This window comes from Bos taurus, chromosome 28, assembly GCF_002263795.3.
Source record: "Bos taurus isolate L1 Dominette 01449 registration number 42190680 breed Hereford chromosome 28, ARS-UCD2.0, whole genome shotgun sequence".
In the NCBI taxonomy this organism is placed as follows: domain Eukaryota; kingdom Metazoa; phylum Chordata; class Mammalia; order Artiodactyla; family Bovidae; genus Bos; species Bos taurus.
In genome coordinates, this window is record NC_037355.1 from 35720706 (window position 1) to 35741998 (window position 21293).

The window sequence follows — 21293 nt, forward strand, 5'->3', positions numbered from 1 at the left end:
GATTCCTGGGTTGGGAAGACCCCCTGGAGAAGGAAATGGCAACCCACTCCAGTATTCTTGCCTGGGAAATCCCCTGGACAGAGGAACCTGGTGGGCTACGGTCCATGAAGTCAAAAAAGAATTGGACATGACTTAGCAACTAAATACACACACACACACACACACACACACACACACACTTCACCCTGAGACCCCTCCTTCACATTCTGCATTCTCTCTTGAGCATCTGACTCACTCTCCTAGCTTCACTTAGTATATATGACTAAATTCCTCTCTCCTGCCTGGACTTCTCTCCTGTCCTCCAGACCCACCTGCCTATCTCAGAGTGGCCTGGAACTCAACATGTCCACAATAGAAGCCATTGTTTTCACAAAACCTTTCTTTTCATATGTTCCTCAATTCAACCAATGGTAAAGTTCAAAAAATGGTGACGAGTCTAGTTGCCCAAGGCAGAAATCTGGGCTTCATCCCTGATTTCTTTCTCTCCCTTATCCTCCCAGCTAATAGCGAATCCACTCAGCTGTCCCCATCTGTGCTGTGTGCATCCTGGTCCTATTCACTTTGCACCTGAATGACTATGATAATTTCCTAAGTTGTCTGCTGTTCCCACTCCCACCCACTCAGATCTTCTCTCCACCTTCTAAAAACACATATCTAATCCTCACATATACCCTTTGGATGACTTCTACTGCACCTAAGCCCAAAATCCCTAACATGACACACAGAGCCCAGTATGATCTTGCCTGTACCCACCTCTCCAACCTTCAAATCACTTCCTTCTCCTAGCTCCATGCAACTCAAACCAAAATATTGGACTATTCCAGTTCCTTGAAAGCATCTTGCTCTATCTGCTAGACTTATCTCAGGCTAATTCTTTAAATGTCATTTCCTGCATAAGACTCTCCCAGGCTAGGTCAGGTGTCCCTGCTCTGTCCTCTCAGTGAACTTTGCCCACCAGTCCATGGATCCCAAAGGCCAGAAACCCAATCTGTTTTGCTCTCTGGTATTTTCTAGCTCCCTGCATAGTACTGAACCAGAGCAGCCATTTAATAAAAATGTAGCCACTGATTAGAACCAAATCCACCCAGCTCCACTTTCTGAACAGCTCTTAAAACACCATATACTATTTTTGGTCATCAGTGCTATCTCTCCATAGATTACAACAGCCCTCTGGTGGGTCTTCTCAAATCTATCACTCCATTTTCTTCTACACGCTATAGCCAGATGGCCTTCCTAAGATGCAGCTCTGAGCATGTTGACCTCCACTGCCTTTAGGATAAAATATATATGTCTGAGCACAAATTCAGGTCCTTTAGTGGTCTGGCCCCTGATTTCTCCACTGTCCTAGCTCTGATCTCTCCCTGCCTCCCATTCCCTCTCTCTTCACCCTGAGTTGGGTCTTGATACTTTCTGTGCTCCCAGACTCCCACCCCACCACTGAGTGACAAGGCTGACTTTCTCCATGAAGCTTTCCCTGATCCAAGGTCTTCAGCCAGGCAGCTGTTCTACTTTGTCAGTGCCCACTGATGCAGGTGACTCAGTGCAGCCTCTTTCAGGGCAGTCCTGGGTTATAGCTGCTGATGGCATCAGATATCAACAGCTCCTCCTCTCGCTCTCAAAGCATGCTGCTTTGGAGGAGAAATTACCAGGCCACTCTAACACTGACAATTACTTGCTTGTCCGGTTGTTTGTTTCTTTCCTAGATAAGGTCAGAACGACCTGTTTTGGCCATAAAAGCACTGGGCACAATACGTGTGCACAGGAAACATGGTATGATTATTAAATAAGCCAAGGTACATAAATACTGTAAAAACACGCACTCTCATCAGGTTATCCACTTGGCTCCATGGTTTACTACTGGCCCCCAAAATTTAAAGATTATGTACTTTACCACATGATTTTATTTTATTTTTTTTTAGAATTTTCTTTAATTTTATTTTATTTTTAAACTTTACATAATTGTATTAGTTTTGCCACATATCAAAATGAATCCGCCACCGGTATACATGTGTTCCCCATCCTGAACCCTCCTCCCTCCCCATACCAACCATCCCTCTGGGTCATCCCAGTGCTCTAGCCCCAAGCATCCATTTTAAATATAGATTTTGAAATTTTCAAAGCCTCACTTCTGAACAACCGTATCACCCTCTGCACAGGAGGGCACACTGCTCACTCCACATTAACACCCAGCTACCTCCCCACCGGCGCCCACACTTCTGCGGGGAGCCAGACCAGTGCCTGCCCTCACTCTCAGGCCAGCAGCACACTGCACAGAACGCCAATTAGAAAAAAGTTGGCACTCAGAAAACGGATTTCTTTCTGTGAAGCAAAAGACTGATTTTGCCATCCAACCCTGGCCTGAGAGACACTGGGCTTTCCCAAGTAAAACAAGAAACTCTGCTTTTCACAAAACACTTTCCTAAGGATACTCACGTCAGAGAGCATTGGTTCGTCAAGTTCTTCCACTCTGCTCAAGTTTGGTGCCCCATATCGATCACTAATTTCAGCCAGCGTTTTGCCTGAGTCGGCTCCATCCTATAATCATATGATCATAAATGAATCATATAATTCATTTTCACTTTCAAATGACTTTGAGATTAATACATTAATTTGCTTTCAGTTCTACTAAGGCATTTCTGAATTATAACATCAAAATTCAACACTGTCAGTTAAGGGAATGAATCAATACCTGTTAATGACAAGAGAATTCTAAAAACAAATGCTAAAATGTGTTTTAAAAAAAATACATCAGAAAATTAAAACGTATCACTGCATGTAATCATATGGTCAATAATGTCATAATATTCTGGTTTCTAAAAATATAAAAACAAACTGAATATTCCAGTTTTACCCACTTTGAGATTTGGCTTTAAAGTACACCCTATTTGTGACTTGTTATTACTAGATTATGTATTTGAACCATCAGTTTTGATCATCTCCATATTAAAACTTTAGCTACGGGGCTTCCCTGGTGGCTCAGTGTTAAAGAAGTTGCCTATCAAAGCCAGAGACACGGGCTCGGGAGGATCCACACGCTGCAGGAGCAGTTAAGCCTGCGTGCCACAACCATCGAGCCTGGGCTCGAGTCTGGGAGCCGCAGCTACTGAGCCCACGCGCCCTACAGCTTGTGCCCCACAACAAGAGAAGCCGCCACAGTGAGGAGCCCGGGTGCCTCAACTAGAGAAGAGCACCCACTCACTGCACCTAGAGGAGAGCCTTGTGCAGCAAGAAGACCCAACACAGCCAAACACAGGTACATAAAATCGTTTTTAAAACGTGTCTACTAATGCATCAAAATTCAGCGTCACACTCCAGGATACTTATTCGTATCCCATAACAGAGTAACTTTTTGTTCTCACCTCTCCATGTAAAGTATCTTCCTTAGCCATATTTTCCATGCTCATTCTCAACTCCTATAATATATAAAAATGGAGAAAAATACTTTGAATATGCTTTTCATTTTGATTCCATGTTTAATTTTTAAGGCTTTTATTTTTACATTATGACCCATTTAACAGCAAAAATGCTGACCTTCTTAAAGGAGAAATCTGAATACAAAACTATAGATACAGTCTCATTTAATACTCTAATATACGTGACTACCATATTTTGTTGATAATTAAATAGAATGTTACCTGGTGGCTCAGATGGTAAAGCATTTGCCTACAGTGCAGGAGACCTGGATGCAATCCCTGGGTCAGGAAGATCCTCTGGAGAAGGAAATGGCAACCCACTCCAGTACTCTTGCCTGGAAAATCCCATGGACGGAGGACCGTAGTAGGCTACAGACCATGGGGTCGCAAAGAGTCGGACATGACTGAGCGACTTCACTTCAAGGAGAAGGCAATGGCAACCCACTCCAGTACTCCTGTGTGGCAAATCTCATGGACAGAGGAGCCTGGTAGGCTGCAGTCCATGGGGTTGTGAAGAGTCAGACACAACTGAGTGACTTCACTTTCACTTTTCACTTTCATGCATTGGAGAAGGAAATGGCAACCCACTCCAGTGTTCTTGCCTGGAGAATCCCAGGGACAGAGGAGCCTGGTAGGAGGCCGTCTATGGGGTCACACAGAGTCGGACACGACTGAAGTGACTTAGCAACAGCAGCAGCAGAATGTTTTAAAAAATGAAATAGGCTGAAACACTAACCCTGAAGCCAAATTACTAACAAAAGTGAAAAGTGACAAAATAAAAATTTTAATAAACGCTTAGAATAAGAGATTTTGAAAGAACTTTCAGTTAAATAGAATTTTATACATAGTAGAAAAGAAGCAAATATTTCTAAAGCAATTAGTCTGGCCCAAGGCACTACCTAATACATGTGACCTCGCCACAGCACCTGGGCAATGCCCTCTATAAAGCACTCTGAACACATAGGACACTGCTTTCTGAATGTGAAAACACAATCTTCTAATCAAACCAAACCTTGCTGTGGCCTCTATCTTTTCATTCTAAGGCAGCAAGCTAACTTAACTGCTCTTGAGCTGATTCACTTCAGCTGTCCAAAGGTGAGTCATCATCTCGTGACCATTTATATAATGGCCCTGATGATTAGGGACACGTGGTACATGAGAGTCCCTTGGACTACAAGGAGATCCAACTAGTCAATCCTAAAGGAAATCAGGCCTGAATATTCATTGGAAGGACTGATACTAAAGCTGAAACTCCAATATTCTGGCCACCTGATGCGAAGAACTGACTCACTGGAAAAGACCCTGATGCTGGGAAAGATTGAAGGCAGGAGGAAAAGAGGACGACAGAGGATCAGATGATTAGATGGCATCACCGACTTGATGGATGTGAGTTTGAGCAAGCTCTGGTAGTTGGTGATGGACACGGAAGCCTGGCGTGCTGCAGTCCATGGGGTTGCAAAGAGTCGGACACGACTGAGCGACTGGACTGAACTAAATGGTACACATGGGCTTCCCAGGTGGCGCCAGTGGTAAAAAACCCAACCTGCCAATGCAGGAGACGTAAGAGACACATGTGATCCCTGGGTTGGGAAGATCGCCTGGAGGAAGGCATGGCGACCCACTTCAGTATTCTTGCTGGGATAATCCCATGGACAGAGGAGCCTCGTGGGCTACAGTCCATAGGGTTGCAAGGAGTCAGACACAACTGAAGCAACTTAGCACCATATGCTTTTCTCCAGATCACTCCCTTCTCCTGCACACATCTTTTCCCACAACTTCGTGGTTCTGATGGAAAAATCCATGTTCTCATAGGACTCTGTTCCCCAACCAAGGGATGGATACTTGACACAAATTCATCCAGTCAGAATCCTTCCCAAGATTCTTTTCTTAACTGAAACCTAAAAGAAAGGAATCCATTCCTTTCAGATGGTAGGAGCCACAGCATTATAAGACCCAGGAACCATTAAGGACCATGATGATCCCTACCCATGTGCAGCAAACCAGGCCACAGTGAGAGACAACAGCAGAGGTGTGAGCCCTGGCAGCACTGACTCTCTTGCTCCCAGAGGTCTGGAAGACCCAGCTCAACCAAAGCCCTTCACAGCTTAGCTGTAAAACACTTGCTTCAACCCAGGATCGTTCCAATAAATTTCCTTTTGCAAATGATAGTTTGAGTCATGTCTCTGAAGCCACAAGAAGGCCAGACAAAAAGGCTTGGATGAATCTGCCTCTGAGCAAGGCAGTATGTTGCAGGGAAGAAAGGGGTGATAAGCCAGTAGGAATATGGATTATTAATGTTACTGCAGCTCTGGACACTCAGTCTGATAATGCCCAGAAAGTAAGTAACATGAACTGGGACCCTTTGGAGCCAATCCCTCTTATAAATCACAGACTTTCTATATCATTCAGCTATAACTATCAGGGCATCTCAATAAAACACACTTTCAATTATTTTATCATTTTGATCACTATCTTCTTGATGTATTCTGAGTTTTCTTCTTTTATTTGCGATCACTGAATCTTAACTGAAGTGGAAGGGTGTGCGTATTTATATGTGTGTGTGTATGCATGGATATCCATGTATCCTACCCTCATTCAGACAAAGATAACATCAGCATCTGTGTTTTTAAAACTCTGTATGGGTATTTGATTTTATCCTTATAAAATCTCATCTTTTTGACTCACAAAAGTAGTCTTCCAACACTTGGACTACAATAGGCCTAAATGATTTCACTTTGTAAAGAACAATTCTTATTCATCTCTTTTAGAATGATAAGCATTGTACATTGATGGGAAAAAATAGTAAATTAATTAAATCTCATTTTTTTAAAATTTTAACTTACCCTTTAACTTACTTTTTAAAATTGCTTTAAACAATGATACTCTCATCTAAGCCATTAATAAATATATTCTACAAAACCTGCTTCTATTTTAAATTTTTTCAATTTTAATCATGGAATAAGTAGAGGAATAACATTTGAGTAACAACTGATAGTTGTAAGCATACAATATGAAATATCCAGTTAAAAAGTGTAACTCAGTCATGCAAAAGTTTGGTACATACAACATATACTTTTTGGATACAAGGAAACATTGACCAAGCAGGAAGCTTGACATAAAACAGACACAGTCAAGGGAGATGGACTTTTTTGGCTTAAGTTACTGAAAATTTTAAAGACATGAAAAATCCAAATAAGAACATATTTTAAAATGTAAGTTATTGTTGACAATACAGCCAGTGTGAAGAAAAGAGACACACTATTGTCTCAGAGATCAGAATACCCCCAATACTACAAAGAACTTTGCCTTCAGTATCAGCTACCATAATTAGGAGCCACTATCTCTTGACTAAAATGTTGACCATGTCAATATTAGAGGACGCCACTGCTCACAAAGCAGTTGCACATACATAATCTTATTTGATCCTTACAACCGCCCAGTGAGATATTGCCAATAACATTATACTGTTATCCCTATTTTTCTAAAAGGTAAACTGAAGCTGAAAAGGGCTATAGGATTTGCTTAAGTCACACAAATAATATGCGGCAGGCCTGTAGACTGTGACTCCCCTGCCATAACAACCGCAAGTAACAGTCAGGATTCTAAGAGGTTTTCAATAAAATAAACATTTATAAAACTTTAATTTACCTTCTCAAATTGTTCTTGAGCTCTCTCCAGTTCTTCTATTCTCTGTCTCTCTTTTTCTTGCTCTTCCAACTCCAGCTGGAATTCCAGCTGTTGCTGAATATTAAGATATAAATAAGTCATATTAGAGTTTACCGCAAGGAATTCACTCGATTACTCTGAAGTATCCCAGGATAATTAAGGTTACACCCACCTAAATTTCAGAAACATAAGAGAATAAATGATCACAGGCTTCCAGTACTTTAGCTTTTACAAATATTTCCTGATGTACAAAATTTAAAAGGAAGCTTCCTTAATTGCTAATTTTAGAAAAGAAGTATTTGTACAAAATTAAATCATTTTCCCTATTCTTCTAGAAGCTACAAATGAGACTGCAGTGATTTTTCTCAGATAAAATTTCTTTAAGAACAGATAGATCTTCAGATAGCCAAAATCTGGTTGTAAAATAATAGAGAACATTTTAAGTATATCACCTGAACCCAGAGATAATCAACAACATATCTGGTCCCATCTCAACATATATCCTAGCTCCAGGAGAACAGAAGTCCACAGACTAAATTCCTCTGGCCAAACCTGACCCAACTCCTGTTTTTTTATAGTCCACAAGTGAAGAAAGTTTTTTATACATTTTTATGGTTGAATAATACCAAATGAATAATATTTTATCATATGAAAATTATATGAAGTCCAAATGTCAGTGTCTATAAATAAAACTTTCTTGACACACTGCCATGCTCATGCTCACTCACTCATTCACTATGACTGCTTCTGCCCCATGACAGCAGAGCCACGTATGTGCAACAGAGGCAGCAGGTGGTGCTCTCACTGCCTTGCACTTCTGCTCAGCACAGTACATACAAGCTCACTGATACATCAGAACTCACAGTGCTTGGACTGCCATAGTATCACCGGGCTATTTTTTTAACCAGTGCATTATCCATCAAGAAAAGAAGCGAATTTTGAATGCTGCTCTTTTAAGACAAAGAAAAATGTGGGTTATTTTACTATCAAATTATTCAACAGCAAAGGATGTTTCTCATTCAATGACACTGTACTAAAAGAATACACTAAATGTCAATATTATCAGAGTAAGCACTCATCACAATGGTCTCAACTCGCATGAACACAAAGGTTGGAAATATTAGATAATTTAAAACAAAATTATTTCACCAGAACAGAATTTCTTCACAAAAATTAAAACTGAAAAGGAGGCTGCAATGAAAGTGAGCTCCCAAGTGGCTCCTCTGTTAGCCAAGCAAAGAAACGCATTCATCAATGGTGATTTAATCAAAACAAGTTTGATTTCAGGGTCTAAAAAAAAAAAAATAATAAGGTTATTAGCCTTTTGGTGAGAACAGTTGCTCAGAGTGGATGACATGAGGAGCAACTTCAAAGGCCAATTAAAGACAAGGGAAATATTGATCTTCCTTGCCCTTGATGAGCAGACAAATGCTCTCAGCACTGCTTAGCTACTGTTTATCAAAGGAGTTGATGCTGAGTTTGCAGTGACTGAAAAATCAACCACCATGAGCAATCTTCCTGGGACAGTACTATAGGCAAGAACATCTTCAGACATTGAGGAACATTAATTCAGTACAACCAGATATGAAATCTGCTAAGATGTGTAACAACCTGCCAAAAAAAAGTGTGTGTGGAACAGAAAAAGGCCTAATTGGACAAATTTACAAAGTTTGTGAAACATAGTGTTTAAAGCCTATGAGTTTTCACTGTATGATTCAATAGCAGCTACTCTTCAGGAAATATTTGACTCTATCATGTGTTAGAGTTCCAGATGAACTTCCAGATATTCAAGCTGGATTAAGAAAAGGCAGAAGAACCAAACTGCCAAATCCGTTGGATCATCAAAAAAGCAAGAGAGTTCCAGAAAAACATCTACTTCTGCTTTACTGATTATGCCAAAACCTTTGACTGTGTAGATCACAACAAACTATGGAAAATTCTTAAAGAGCACCAAAGAATTGATGCTTTTGAACTGTGGCATTGGAGAAGACTCTTGAGAGTCTCTTGGATAGCAAGGAGATCAAACCAGTCAATCTTAAAGGAAATCAGTCCTGAATATTCATTGGAAGGACTGATGCTGAAGCTGAAGCTCCAATACTTTGGCCACCTGATGTGAAGAACTGACTCATTGGAAAAGACCCTGATGCTGGGAAAGATTGAAGGCGGGAGGAGAAGGGGACGACAGAGGATGAGATGGTTGGATGGCATCATCCAATTGGATGGATGGGAGTTTGAACAAGCTCTGGGAGTTGGTGGATGGACAGGGAAGCCTGGTGTTCTGCAGTCCATGGGGTCGCAAAGAGTCGGACACGGCTGAGCAACTGAACTGAACTGATCATGTGTTATTGAGCCAGCAATGCTGAAACTGAGACCCCCTAAAGTTGAGTTCCTGTACTGAGTTTATGATTACTCTCCCTATCCAAAACTTTATTCCCTTTTTTGTCCTCTCTGACCTCAATTCTGTGCTAACACTATAATCAACCAGAGTCAGATGACTAAAATTGCTATTGTCAGTAACATCGTTAATGCTCTAAAATTGCTATTTTATCATTAATGTACAAATTCAGATCATTTCTCTAGGAGAAGATGAGCTAACTGACCCACTGAGCCATGGACCACCTGGGCAGAGAACTGTAAATGGGCAACACCCTGACTTCCAAAGGAGTCAATGCTGAGTTCAAAACGACTGAAAAATCAATCGCTGACTGAAAAAAAGCAATGATTAAGAAATATCACAGAAGTACTGAAGCAACATGGATAGTCCTAGAGATTATCATACTAAGTATAAGTCAGAGGAAGACAAATATATCACACTTGTACATGGAAACTGAAAAATAGTACAAATGAACTTAACATAAAAAACAGAAACAAGCTCACAGAGATAGAAAGCAAACTTATGATTACCAAAGGTAGGGGGAATTGGAGTAGGGGTTAACAGATGCACACTGCCATATATAAAATAAACAAGGATACTGTATGCCACAGAGAACTATATTTAATATCTTGTAATAAACTATAATGAAACTATAATGAAATAGAAAAAGTATCTATCAATATATGTATAACCAAATCACTTTGTTATATACATGAAACTAACACAGTATTGTAAATCAACTATACTTCAATTTAAAAAATAGAAATGTCACCAGATTAATCCCAGCCTCTTTACTTTTCCCCTTTAAGAAAATCACTCACTCAAACACTAAGTGAGAGTGGATATGCAGTTTGTCTCCTACTCCCTTGCTTGTTACCCTGCAGTAAACTCTGTACCTGCCTTCAACACAAGCCAGTGTCAACAGATTCTGCTTTACTGTGCATTGGATGAACAGATTTGAGTTTGGTTCAGTAACAGTGTCAACAGTGACCTTCATTTACCCTTATGAATTTAACCATCATCTGTTCTATGAATTTTCATAAGAAATAGAAGCTGGGGACTTCCCCGGTGGTTCAGTGGCTAAGACTCCATGCTCCCAATACAGGGCCTGGATTCAATTCCTGGTCAGGGAACTCCAGGTCACACGCCACAACTGATAGAACTCACAAGCCTCAGCTAAAGGTCCTGCACACCACAATTAAGACCCAGCACAGCCGAATAAATAAATAAAATGTTTACAAAGACCATATATTTTTTTTTAAAAAAAGAAATAGAAGTTGAACATATCCTTACATGCTCTACCACTCGATAGTTTCATGCCTAATAGCTTTGTTGTGAATTTTTGAGCTCAGGGACAAGACTGAGGTATGTCTGAATGAGAAGGCCATTTTCAACCACAATTATCAAACATTAAATAACTTTGGAAATTAGCTTCTGCTGTAGACTAAACAATTTTTAATCAATTCAGTCTAAAAGTATAAGGCAAAATAGCACTTATATGTAAAACTTAACACTTCAGTAAAATCATTTCAACAAAAGCTAATACTGTCTGAACCACGTCAAGCTGCTGTATACACTCCCAGTGCTGTCAGAAATGAGATTTCCATTCCCATACAAATTTGTGCCAGATACATTTTCCAAGTTCAAACTGTAGTTTCCGAGTGTGTTTAGGCCTGATGTAAGTGCAAAAGAAATTCCCACATTTCAAAATCCATTTTCAGTGGATTTCAAACTGTAACTGAGAAGCTTTCACCAACCTTCAACTGGAAGGGATTAATTTACCAGGTAGAGACACGCTAAAAGACAAATATAAAGAGGAAAATTGAGCAGACTTCTACAAGTGCCTTCCAAGAGATCGATACGCTGAATATTATAGGCACAGGGACTAATTATCAATAGTTGGTAGGACCTATGAGTGAAAAGATATTTTCATAGATGAAATACATAAAATCTCATTACAGATCAGCATCAACAGAAACATTTCCATCCATTTTGATGAGAGGGAACATTATCTTTGAAGTCCAACTAGGTGAACTCTTACCTTTAAAGGGGGAGTGTAATTCTTCTCAATAGTAAGCCCACGTTACAGAAAAAAATTGTATTTTTAAAATTTTTTTATTTCATTGATAAAACATTTGTAGACATTTCTCTCTTGCTATGGCTACATAACATACCATAATCCCCACACAATATCCTCAGTTTTGCCTCTTAGCCTGAAAATATCCACCTTTACAGGAAGAGTTTGTTAACCTCATTAGAAAATAATTTCTTACCATCATTCCAGTGCCACCCCATAAACAGGATAATAGAAGCTCATTCCATTAAGAGAATTTTAAAACTATATTAAGGATTTTTAAAAATACATTTTTTACAAACAAAGAGATAATAAACAGTGATTAATAGTTATTCACAAAGGGCTGTTAATCAATTTCTTCGTATTCTTATGTCATCCCCACTAAAATAAAAGTGATGGGCTAGCTAGCTGAAATGCAGGAATGTTATCATTCAATCATTTCAGACATCAGTACAGAAAGTGAAATAACTCTAATCAGTCAATAATAATGCAAAATGCAGTTGTTAAATACCAACCACACTGATCAACATAACCAGTTTCTTAACATTTTCAGGAAATGTTTGAAACTCAACTGCTTTCTTCACATGTGCCCAAAAACCATTAGCAAAACATTCAAACAAATATAAAAGCTATCACTTCTAAAATGAACTCTTAAGTAAAAAACACCAATAAAAATGTTTCCCTGTTCACAAGGACCTCAGCTTGCTGAAGAGTGTCTAAAATTTCAAAGAATTTCAAGTCAGCTATACTATGAGGACACTTGCTTTTGCAACTAAAAGGCAGGTGACCAGAGTCCTGACCTCCAGTTTATTTGACTCAAAGGGCACAGAGAGCCTCTCTGATTTTTCTTCACCTTAGCCTCACTCTGTTTTAAGTGCTTCTCTGCTGGTCCATCTCTCCACACATCACTTCTCCTCTTCTCATCTCTCTGCCCATCAATCCACTTCTTTAACCAGCCACTGTGCCTTCTGCAGGATATCACCGTATCTTCCACCCAATACAATGCTTAGGGTTCGATGCACAGTGGGTGGCTTCATACTGATACAGCCAGAGCAAAGTTTCTAGTATTGTCAAACTTTATTGAAGTAATGTAAAGAAAATAAGTCTTTATCTTGGGGTATCTTTGTGGGGTATCTCCACAGCTGTGATCTAATTGTCTTAGGGAAGGAGAACTGCTAAGAAGTTCCCTTTATTCAGATAGACAGGGGACAGATGCAGCACCAGGAGCTGGAAGAGGCAGGGCAGATGCCCACTCAAAGTTGGGGAGACTGCAGCAGACATTTGCCCATTTGGATGGGCATTTGACATCCAACACTTTGTAACCTCCCCACAAAAATAAGCCCAATGATTGAAAAATGAAGACTCAGAAGCATTAAAGGCCTCTACAGCCATATCCATCTAAGGTGCCTAGGATGTTTTACCAAGTATTGAGGATGGGAGACGAGATAGAGAAGCTATTTTCCATGTCTACATTTTCCTTTTTATCCACACACCCAAATAATCCCTTCTTAAAATATGTAAACTGGAGTTGAGTCTCTAGAGTTAGGTACTATATAGTAGAAGTATAGATCAGATCAGATCAGTCGCTCAGTCGTGTCCGACTCTGCGACCCCATGAATCGCAGCACGCCAGGCCTCCCTGTCCATCACCAACTCCTAGAGTTCACTCAGACTCACGTCCATCGAGTCAGTGATGCCATCCAGCCATCTCATCCTCTGTCGTCCCCTTCTCCTCTTGCCCCCAATCCCTCCCAGCATCAGAGTCTTTTCCAATGAGTCAACTCTTCACATGAGGTGGCCAAAGTACTGGAGTTTCAGCTTCAGCATCATTCCTTCCAAAGAAATCCCAGGGCTGATCTCCTTCAGAATGGACTGGTTGGATCTCTTTGCAGTCCAAGGGACTCTTAAGAGTCTTCTCCAACACCACAGTTCAAAAGCATCAATTCTTCGGTGCTCAGCCTTCTTCACAGTCCAACTCTCACATCCATACACGACCACAGGAAAAACCATAGCCTTGACTAGACGAACCTTTGTTGGCAAAGTAATGTCTCTGCTTTTGAATATGCTATCTAGGTTGGCCATAACCTTCCTTCCAAGGAGTAAGCGTCTTTTAATTTCATGGCTGCAGTCACCATCTGTAGTGATTTTGGAGCCCAGAAAAATAAAGTCTGACACTGTTTCCACTGTTTCCCCATCTATTTCCCATGAAGTGATGGGACTGGATGCCATGATCTTCATTTTCTGAATGTTGAGCTTTAAGCCAACTTTTTCACTCTCCACTTTCACTTTCATCAAGAGGCTTTTGAGTTCCTCTTCACTTTCTGCCATAAAGGTGGTGTCATCTGCATATCTGAGGTTATTGACATTTCTCCGAGCAATCTTGATTCCAGCTTGTGTTTCTTCCAGTCCAGTGTTTCTCATGATGTACTCTGCATAGAAGTTAAATAAACAGGGTGACAATATACAGCCTTGATGTACTCCTTTTCCTATTTGGAACCAGTCTGTTGTTCCATGTCCAGTGTATAAGGGTGACTCAAATTTGGTTTAGAAGTGCTCCATAAATTAAATTAGTCCAGAAGTCACTCTAGGACTTTCTTCTATCTGGTTTATAGTTTATAACCCACCTCTTCAACCACTCCCATACCAACATCCTTAGCTCCCCAATCCTACTAACCCAAACTCACTTCAGTCTGTCTGTCTCCTCCACATCTTTACCAGTATACCTAGGTCTAAGTGGAGAAAATCACATAATAAGAAAATCAAACCAAAAGGCCCCATTATGACTGGTTGGACTCAGGGAATTCAGTGCTACCAAGTTGACCAAGGAACTTGAGTTCCTTGGTCAACTCTAGTTCTCCAAAGTCACCATTTCAAACCTTCACCACTCTGCCATCATCTCCTACCTTAGCACGTCATTCTGGGTAGATGATTATGGTCCCTGCTTTATAAAAAATAAACAGTCACACAGAAACTGCTTTCATCTTTGCTCCACAAAACCTACACACATGTATTTAATGCCGTTTTCTCCTCTTCCTTTGAATCAAAGGACACTTTCACCTGCCTAATCTTCATTCCAGAGACAGTTTCCTCTGGTCTCCAAGAAAAGCTGACCCCAGTAACCATCCCCTTCATTTCTTTATATCAACCACTCCCCTTCCACTCTGTTCCTTAAAGCAAACAAACAAAAGAAAGCCCCTTCCCTGAAAATCTCCTTGAAAGCACTACACCTACACACCATCTCCATGTCCCCTGCTTTCCCCAGCCCACACAGGTGCTCCCACCTAGATCACCAGTGGCCTTAAGTGAGCACTTGGCAATTCTGTTCTCACCTGACCAACCACAGACATGACTGACCACTCAGGTCTCACTGAGATGCTGTCCCCGTGGCATCTGTGAAAGCAGACTCTGGGTTTTCCCCCTACTTCACACTGCTTCTTCCCCAGTAAGGAAGCCACATACAGGGACTTCCCTGGTGGTCCAGTAACTAAGACTCCATGCTCCCCATACAAGAACTAGATCCCGCATGTCACAACCAAGAGTCTGCATGTCTCCAACGAAGATCCCCCATGCCAGCAACCAAGACCTGGTGCAGCCAAGTAAAATAAATACAAATAAGTATTAAACAAAAGAAACCACGTAACAGACATAACACTGAAGATATAAGAAAGGCAATCTAAGCAACCAGAGGTGAGGAGTTTTCTGCACCTTCGTGTGGGGGCACCACACCAAGGGTGCCACCGCTGGGGCTCCTGGCACCACTGAACTCTCTGGTCTCACCTGCTGGAAGAGAAGCTCCTCTGCTCTAAGTCTCTCCATCATCTCCTGCTCCATCAAAGCTACTTCTCTTTCATGCTCCAGTTGGGCCATTTCCTCTTGTCTCTCGCATGATTTAAAGAAAAGCATCACATTACTAATTACAGATAAAACAATTTGTAAAACACAATTTTGAAAGCATCTTAACTGCCACCAATAGGGAAAGGAGAGCAAATTATAGTCTATCCACTAGGAAACTATATAATTGGGGAAAATGTATTATTTCAACAAAGAGCATAAAATTAAAGTTACACATTGAATGTTGTTCACAATTGTGTAAAAAAAAAAAACAAAAACAACTCCAGACAGTATGTAGAAAAAAGATTAGACTACCTAAAAATACCTAAAAATCTAAATAGAGGTCTTTGTTTTCTTCTACTTTTTCATGTTGCCCAGTTTTGTATAATAAACATACTATTTTTATAATAAAAAGAAATGATAATATTGAACTTCTTTTAAAAAGCAAAGACAGTGGGCCAATTATTTCACTCATATAATTTTATAACAGACGATCCAAAATGGAACAGGATAAAAAGCCTATTAATAAACCCAAACATCTTTGGTCAATTAATCTATGACAAAAGAAGAAAGAATATACAATGGAGAAAAAACAGTCTCTTCAATAAATGATGCTGTGAAAACCGGACAATTATATGTAAAAGGATGAAATCAGAACATTCTCTAGTACCCTACACAAAAATAAACCCCAAATGGATTAAAGCCCTAAATGTAAGACTGGATACTATAAAACTCCTAGAACAAAACATAGGCAGGACACTCTTTGACCTAAATTGCAGTGATATCTTTTTTGACCCATCTCCTAGAGTAATGGAAATAAAAATAAACAAATGGGACCTAATTAAACTTAAAAGCTTTTGCACAGCAAAGGAAACCATAAACAAAATTAAAAGACAACCTACAGAATGGGAAAAAATATTTGCAGATGATGCTGCCAACAAGGAAATTAATCTCCAAAATATACAAGCAGCTCATATAGCTGAATATCAAAACAAACAAACAACTCAATCAAAAAATGGGCAGAAATTCTAAATAGACTTATCTTCAAAGAAGACATAGAGATGGCCAAAATATATAGGAAAAGATGCTAAACATCACTATTAGAGAAATGCAAAACAAAACTACAATGAGCTATCACCTCACACCAGTTTGAATGGCCAGCATCAAAAAGTTTACAAATAATAAATGTTGGAGGTGATATGGAGTAAAAGGAACCCTTCCCTACACTGTTGGTGGGAATGTAAACTGGTACAATCACCATGGAGAAAAGTATGGAGGTTCCTTAAAACATGAAAAATAGAACCTACATGATCCTTCAATTTCACTCCTGGACATATATCTGGAGAAAACTCTAATTCAAAAAGACACATGCATCCCAATGTTCACTTAAGCACTATTTACAATAGTCAAGACATGGAAGCAACCTAACAGTCCAGTGATAGTTAAATGGATAAAAAAAAATGTGGTACATATATACAAAGGCATGCTGCTGCTGCTGCTGCTGTTGCTAAGTCGCTTCAGTCGTGTCCGACTCTGTGCGACCCCATAGACAGCAGCCCACCAGGCTCCCCAATCCCTGGGATTCTCCAGGCAAGAACACTGGAGTGGGTTGCCATTGCCTTCTCCAATGCATGAAACTGAAAAGTGAAAGTGAAGTCGCTCAGTTGTGTCTGACTCTTAGCGACCCCATGGACTGCAGCCTACCAGGCTCCTCCATCCATGGGATTTTTCCAGGCAAGAGTACCAGAGGGGGTGCCATCGCCTTCTCAGACAAAGGCATACTCAGTTCAGTTCAGTTGCTCAGTAGTGTCCGACTCTGCGACCCCATGAATCGCAGCATGCCAGGCCTCCCTGTCCATCACCGACTCCCAGAGTTCACTGAGACTCATGTCCATCGAGTCAGTGATGCCATCCAGCCATCTCATCCTCTGTCGTCCCCTTCTCCTCCTGTACCCAATCCCTCCCAGGATCAGAGTCTTTTCCAATGAGTCAACTCTTCGCATGAGGTGGCCAAAGTATTGGAGTTTCAGCTTTAGCATCATTCCTTCCAAAGAAATCCCAGGACTGATCTCCTTTAGGATGGACTGGTTGGATCTCCTTGCAGTCCAAGGGACTCTCCAACACCACAGTTCAAAAGCATCAATTCTTCGGTGCTCAGCTTTCTTCACAGTCCAACTCTCACATCCATACACGACCACAGGAAAAACCATGGCCTTGACTGGACGGACCTTTGTTGGCAAAGTAATGTCTCTGCTTTTGAATATGCTATCTAGGTTGGTCATAACTTTCCTTCCAAGGAGTAAGCGTCTTTTAATTTCATGGCTGCAGTCACCATCTGCATTGATTTTGGAGCCCAAAACAATAAAGTCTGACACTGTTTCCACTGTTTCCCCATCTATTTCCCATGAAGTGATGGGACCAGATGCCATGATCTTCGTTTTCTGAATGTTGAGTTTTAAGCCAACTTTTTCACTCTCCTCTTTCACCTTCATCAAGAGGCTTTTTAGTTCCTCTTCACTTTCTGCAATAAGGGTGGTGTCCTCTGCATATCTGAGGTTAGTGATATTTCTCCCAGCAATCTTGATTCCAGCTTGTGCTTCTTCCAGCCCAGCATTTCCCATGATGTACTCTGCATAGAAGTTAAATAAGCAGGGTGACAATATACAGCCTTGACGTACTCCTTTTCCTATTTGGAACCAGTCTGTTGTTCCATGTCCAGTTCTAACTGTTGCTTCCTGATCTGCATACAGATTTCTCAAGAGGCAGGTCAGGTGGTCTGGTATTCCCATCTCTTTCAGGATTTTCCACAGTTTATTGTGATCCACACAAAGGCTTTGGCATAGTCAATAAAGCATAAATAGATGTTTTTCTGGACCTCTCTTGCTTTTTCCATGATCCAGCAGATGTTGGCAATTTGATCTCTGGTTCCTCTGCCTTTTCTAAAACCAGCTTGAACATCTGGAAGTTAATGGTTCACGTATTGCTGAAGCCTGGCTTAGAGAATTTTGAGCATTACTTCACTAGTGTGTGAGATGAGTGCAATTGTGCGGTAGTTTGAGCATTCTTTGGCATTACCTTTCTTTGGGATTGGAATAAAAACTGACCTTTTCCAGTCCTGTGGCCACTGCTGAGTTTTCCAAATTTGCTGGCATATTGAGTGCTGGCATATTGACCCCATAGATGGCAGCCCACCAGGCTCCCCCGTCCCTGGGATTCTCCAGGCAAGAACACTGGAGTGGGTTGCCATTGTCTTCTCCAATGCATGAAAGTGAAAAGTGAAAGTGAAGTCGCTCAGTCGTGTCTGACTCTTAGCGACCCCATGGACTGCAGCCTACCAGGCTCCTCCATCCATGGGATTTTTCCAGGCAAGAGTACCAGAGGGGGTGCCATCGCCTTCTCAGACAAAGGCATACTCAGTTCAGTTCAGTTGCTCAGTAGTGTCCGACTCTGCGACCCCATGAATCGCAGCATGCCAGGCCTCCCTGTCCATCACCGACTCCCAGAGTTCACTGAGACTCATGTCCATCGAGTCAGTGATGCCATCCAGCCATCTCATCCTCTGTAGTCCCCTTCTCCTCCTGTACCCAATCCCTCCCAGGATCAGAGTCTTTTCCAATGAGTCAACTCTTCGCATGAGGTGGCCAAAGTATTGGAGTTTCAGCTTTAGCATCATTCCTTCCAAAGAAATCCCAGGACTGATCTCCTTTAGGATGGACTGGTTGGATCTCCTTGCAGTCCAAGGGACTCTCCAACACCACAGTTCAAAAGCATCAATTCTTCGGTGCTCAGCTTTCTTCACAGTCCAACTCTCACATCCATACACGACCACAGGAAAAACCATGGCCTTGACTGGACGGACCTTTGTTGGCAAAGTAATGTCTCTGCTTTTGAATATGCTATCTAGGTTGGTCATAACTTTCCTTCCAAGGAGTAAGCGTCTTTTAATTTCATGGCTGCAGTCACCATCTGCAGTGATTTTGGAGCCCAAAACAATAAAGTCTGACACTGTTTCCACTGTTTCCCCATCTATTTCCCATGAAGTGATGGGACCAGATGCCATGATCTTCGTTTTCTGAATGTTGAGTTTTAAGCCAACTTTTTCACTCTCCTCTTTCACCTTCATCAAGAGGCTTTTTAGTTCCTCTTCACTTTCTGCAATAAGGGTGGTGTCCTCTGCATATCTGAGGTTAGTGATATTTCTCCCAGCAATCTTGATTCCAGCTTGTGCTTCTTCCAGCCCAGCATTTCCCATGATGTACTCTGCATAGAAGTTAAATAAGCAGGGTGACAATATACAGCCTTGACGTACTCCTTTTCCTATTTGGAACCAGTCTGTTGTTCCATGTCCAGTTCTAACTGTTGCTTCCTGATCTGCATACAGATTTCTCAAGAGGCAGGTCAGGTGGTCTGGTATTCCCATCTCTTTCAGGATTTTCCACAGTTTATTGTGATCCACACAAAGGCTTTGGCATAGTCAATAAAGCATAAATAGATGTTTTTCTGGACCTCTCTTGCTTTTTCCATGATCCAGCAGATGTTGGCAATTTGATCTCTGGTTCCTCTGCCTTTTCTAAAACCAGCTTGAACATCTGGAAGTTAATGGTTCACGTATTGCTGAAGCCTGGCTTAGAGAATTTTGAGCATTACTTCACTAGTGTGTGAGATGAGTGCAATTGTGCGGTAGTTTGAGCATTCTTTGGCATTACCTTTCTTTGGGATTGGAATAAAAACTGACCTTTTCCAGTCCTGTGGCCACTGCTGAGTTTTCCAAATTTGCTGGCATATTGAGTGCTGGCATATTGACCCCATAGATGGCAGCCCACCAGGCTCCCCCGTCCCTGGGATTCTCCAGGCAAGAACACTGGAGTGGGTTGCCATTGTCTTCTCCAATGCATGAAAGTGAAAAGTGAAAGTGAAGTCGCTCAGTCGTGTCCGACTCTTCACGACCCCATGGACTGCAGCCTACCAGGCTCCTCCGTCCATGGGATTTTCCAGGCAAGAGTACTGGAGTGGGGTGCCATCACCTTCTTAGACAAAGGCATACTACTCAGCCACAAAAAAAGAATGCCATTTGCAGCAACATGGATGGACCTAGAGATTATCATACTAAGTAAGTCACACAAAGACAAGTGTTATACAATACCACTTACATGCGAAATCTAAAAAATGATACACACAGACTTATTTACAAAACAGGAACAGACACAAAGACATAGAAAACAAAGCTACGGTTACCAAAAGGGAAAGGTTCGGGGAGAGGGGAGGGATAAATTAGGAATCTGGAAGTAATGTATACACCCTACTATGTATTAGTAAAGAAGGACCTACTGTACAGCGCAGAGAACTAGACTGACTATTTAGTAATAATCTATATGGAAAAAGAATCTAAAAAATATATATGTACATAATACATACATAGATCTGAGTCACTTTACTGTACACCTAAAACTAATATTGTAAACCAACTATTCTTTGATAAATAATAACTTTTTAAAACTATACCCATATTTACCTGTTTCTCCATGGTCACATTTTTCTTATACTTATAAATCCACAGTGCTAAATATTCTATTGGATCCACTGGACGCATCCTTGCCAGTTCTGCAAGACCTTCAGTTAGACATGTTCCAAGAAATTTATGAAGATACGCTGACTCCATTTCTAATTGCTAAATAAAAACTTCTAAAAGATAAACGTTTTGCATTAGTGCAGGAAATTTTCAATGAAGGCACAGTCAAGGCAGAGTCCAGTGAGGCCAACAAAGCCTTACCTTCTGTCACCAGCCATGGGCACCTGCCATCAGCACATTAGGGCACAAGCAAGCTGGCTCCAGGATGCTTCTAGCAGTTTCCAAAATGGCTCCACAAGAGTTGCCACAACTAGAATAGTTTCCAAATCCTGAAGGACCCTGGAGTCCAAGGGTCAGAGAAGGGTTA

General features: G+C 41.0%; 1 protein-coding gene across 8 annotated transcripts in view; it reads right to left on the minus strand.

The window, feature by feature from the left end:
- Positions 1 to 21293, minus strand: part of DYDC1 (DPY30 domain containing 1) — a 37461-nt gene that overhangs the window by 12874 nt on the left and 3294 nt on the right. For all 8 annotated transcript variants that reach the window (XR_009493218.1, XM_010820617.4, XM_010820615.4 and 5 more), the window contains 6 exons: positions 21128 to 21265; positions 20870 to 21039; positions 15304 to 15405; positions 7062 to 7154; positions 3360 to 3413; positions 2434 to 2535 (listed from right to left, as the gene is read on the minus strand). Coding sequence is in view for 7 of the 8 variants with exons in the window: in XM_010820617.4 (XP_010818919.1) it covers positions 2434 to 2535; positions 3360 to 3413; positions 7062 to 7154; positions 15304 to 15405; positions 20870 to 21016 (498 nt within the window). In the remaining variant the exon portion in view is untranslated. The remainder of the gene's footprint in view (positions 1 to 2433; positions 2536 to 3359; positions 3414 to 7061; positions 7155 to 15303; positions 15406 to 20869; positions 21040 to 21127; positions 21266 to 21293) is intronic.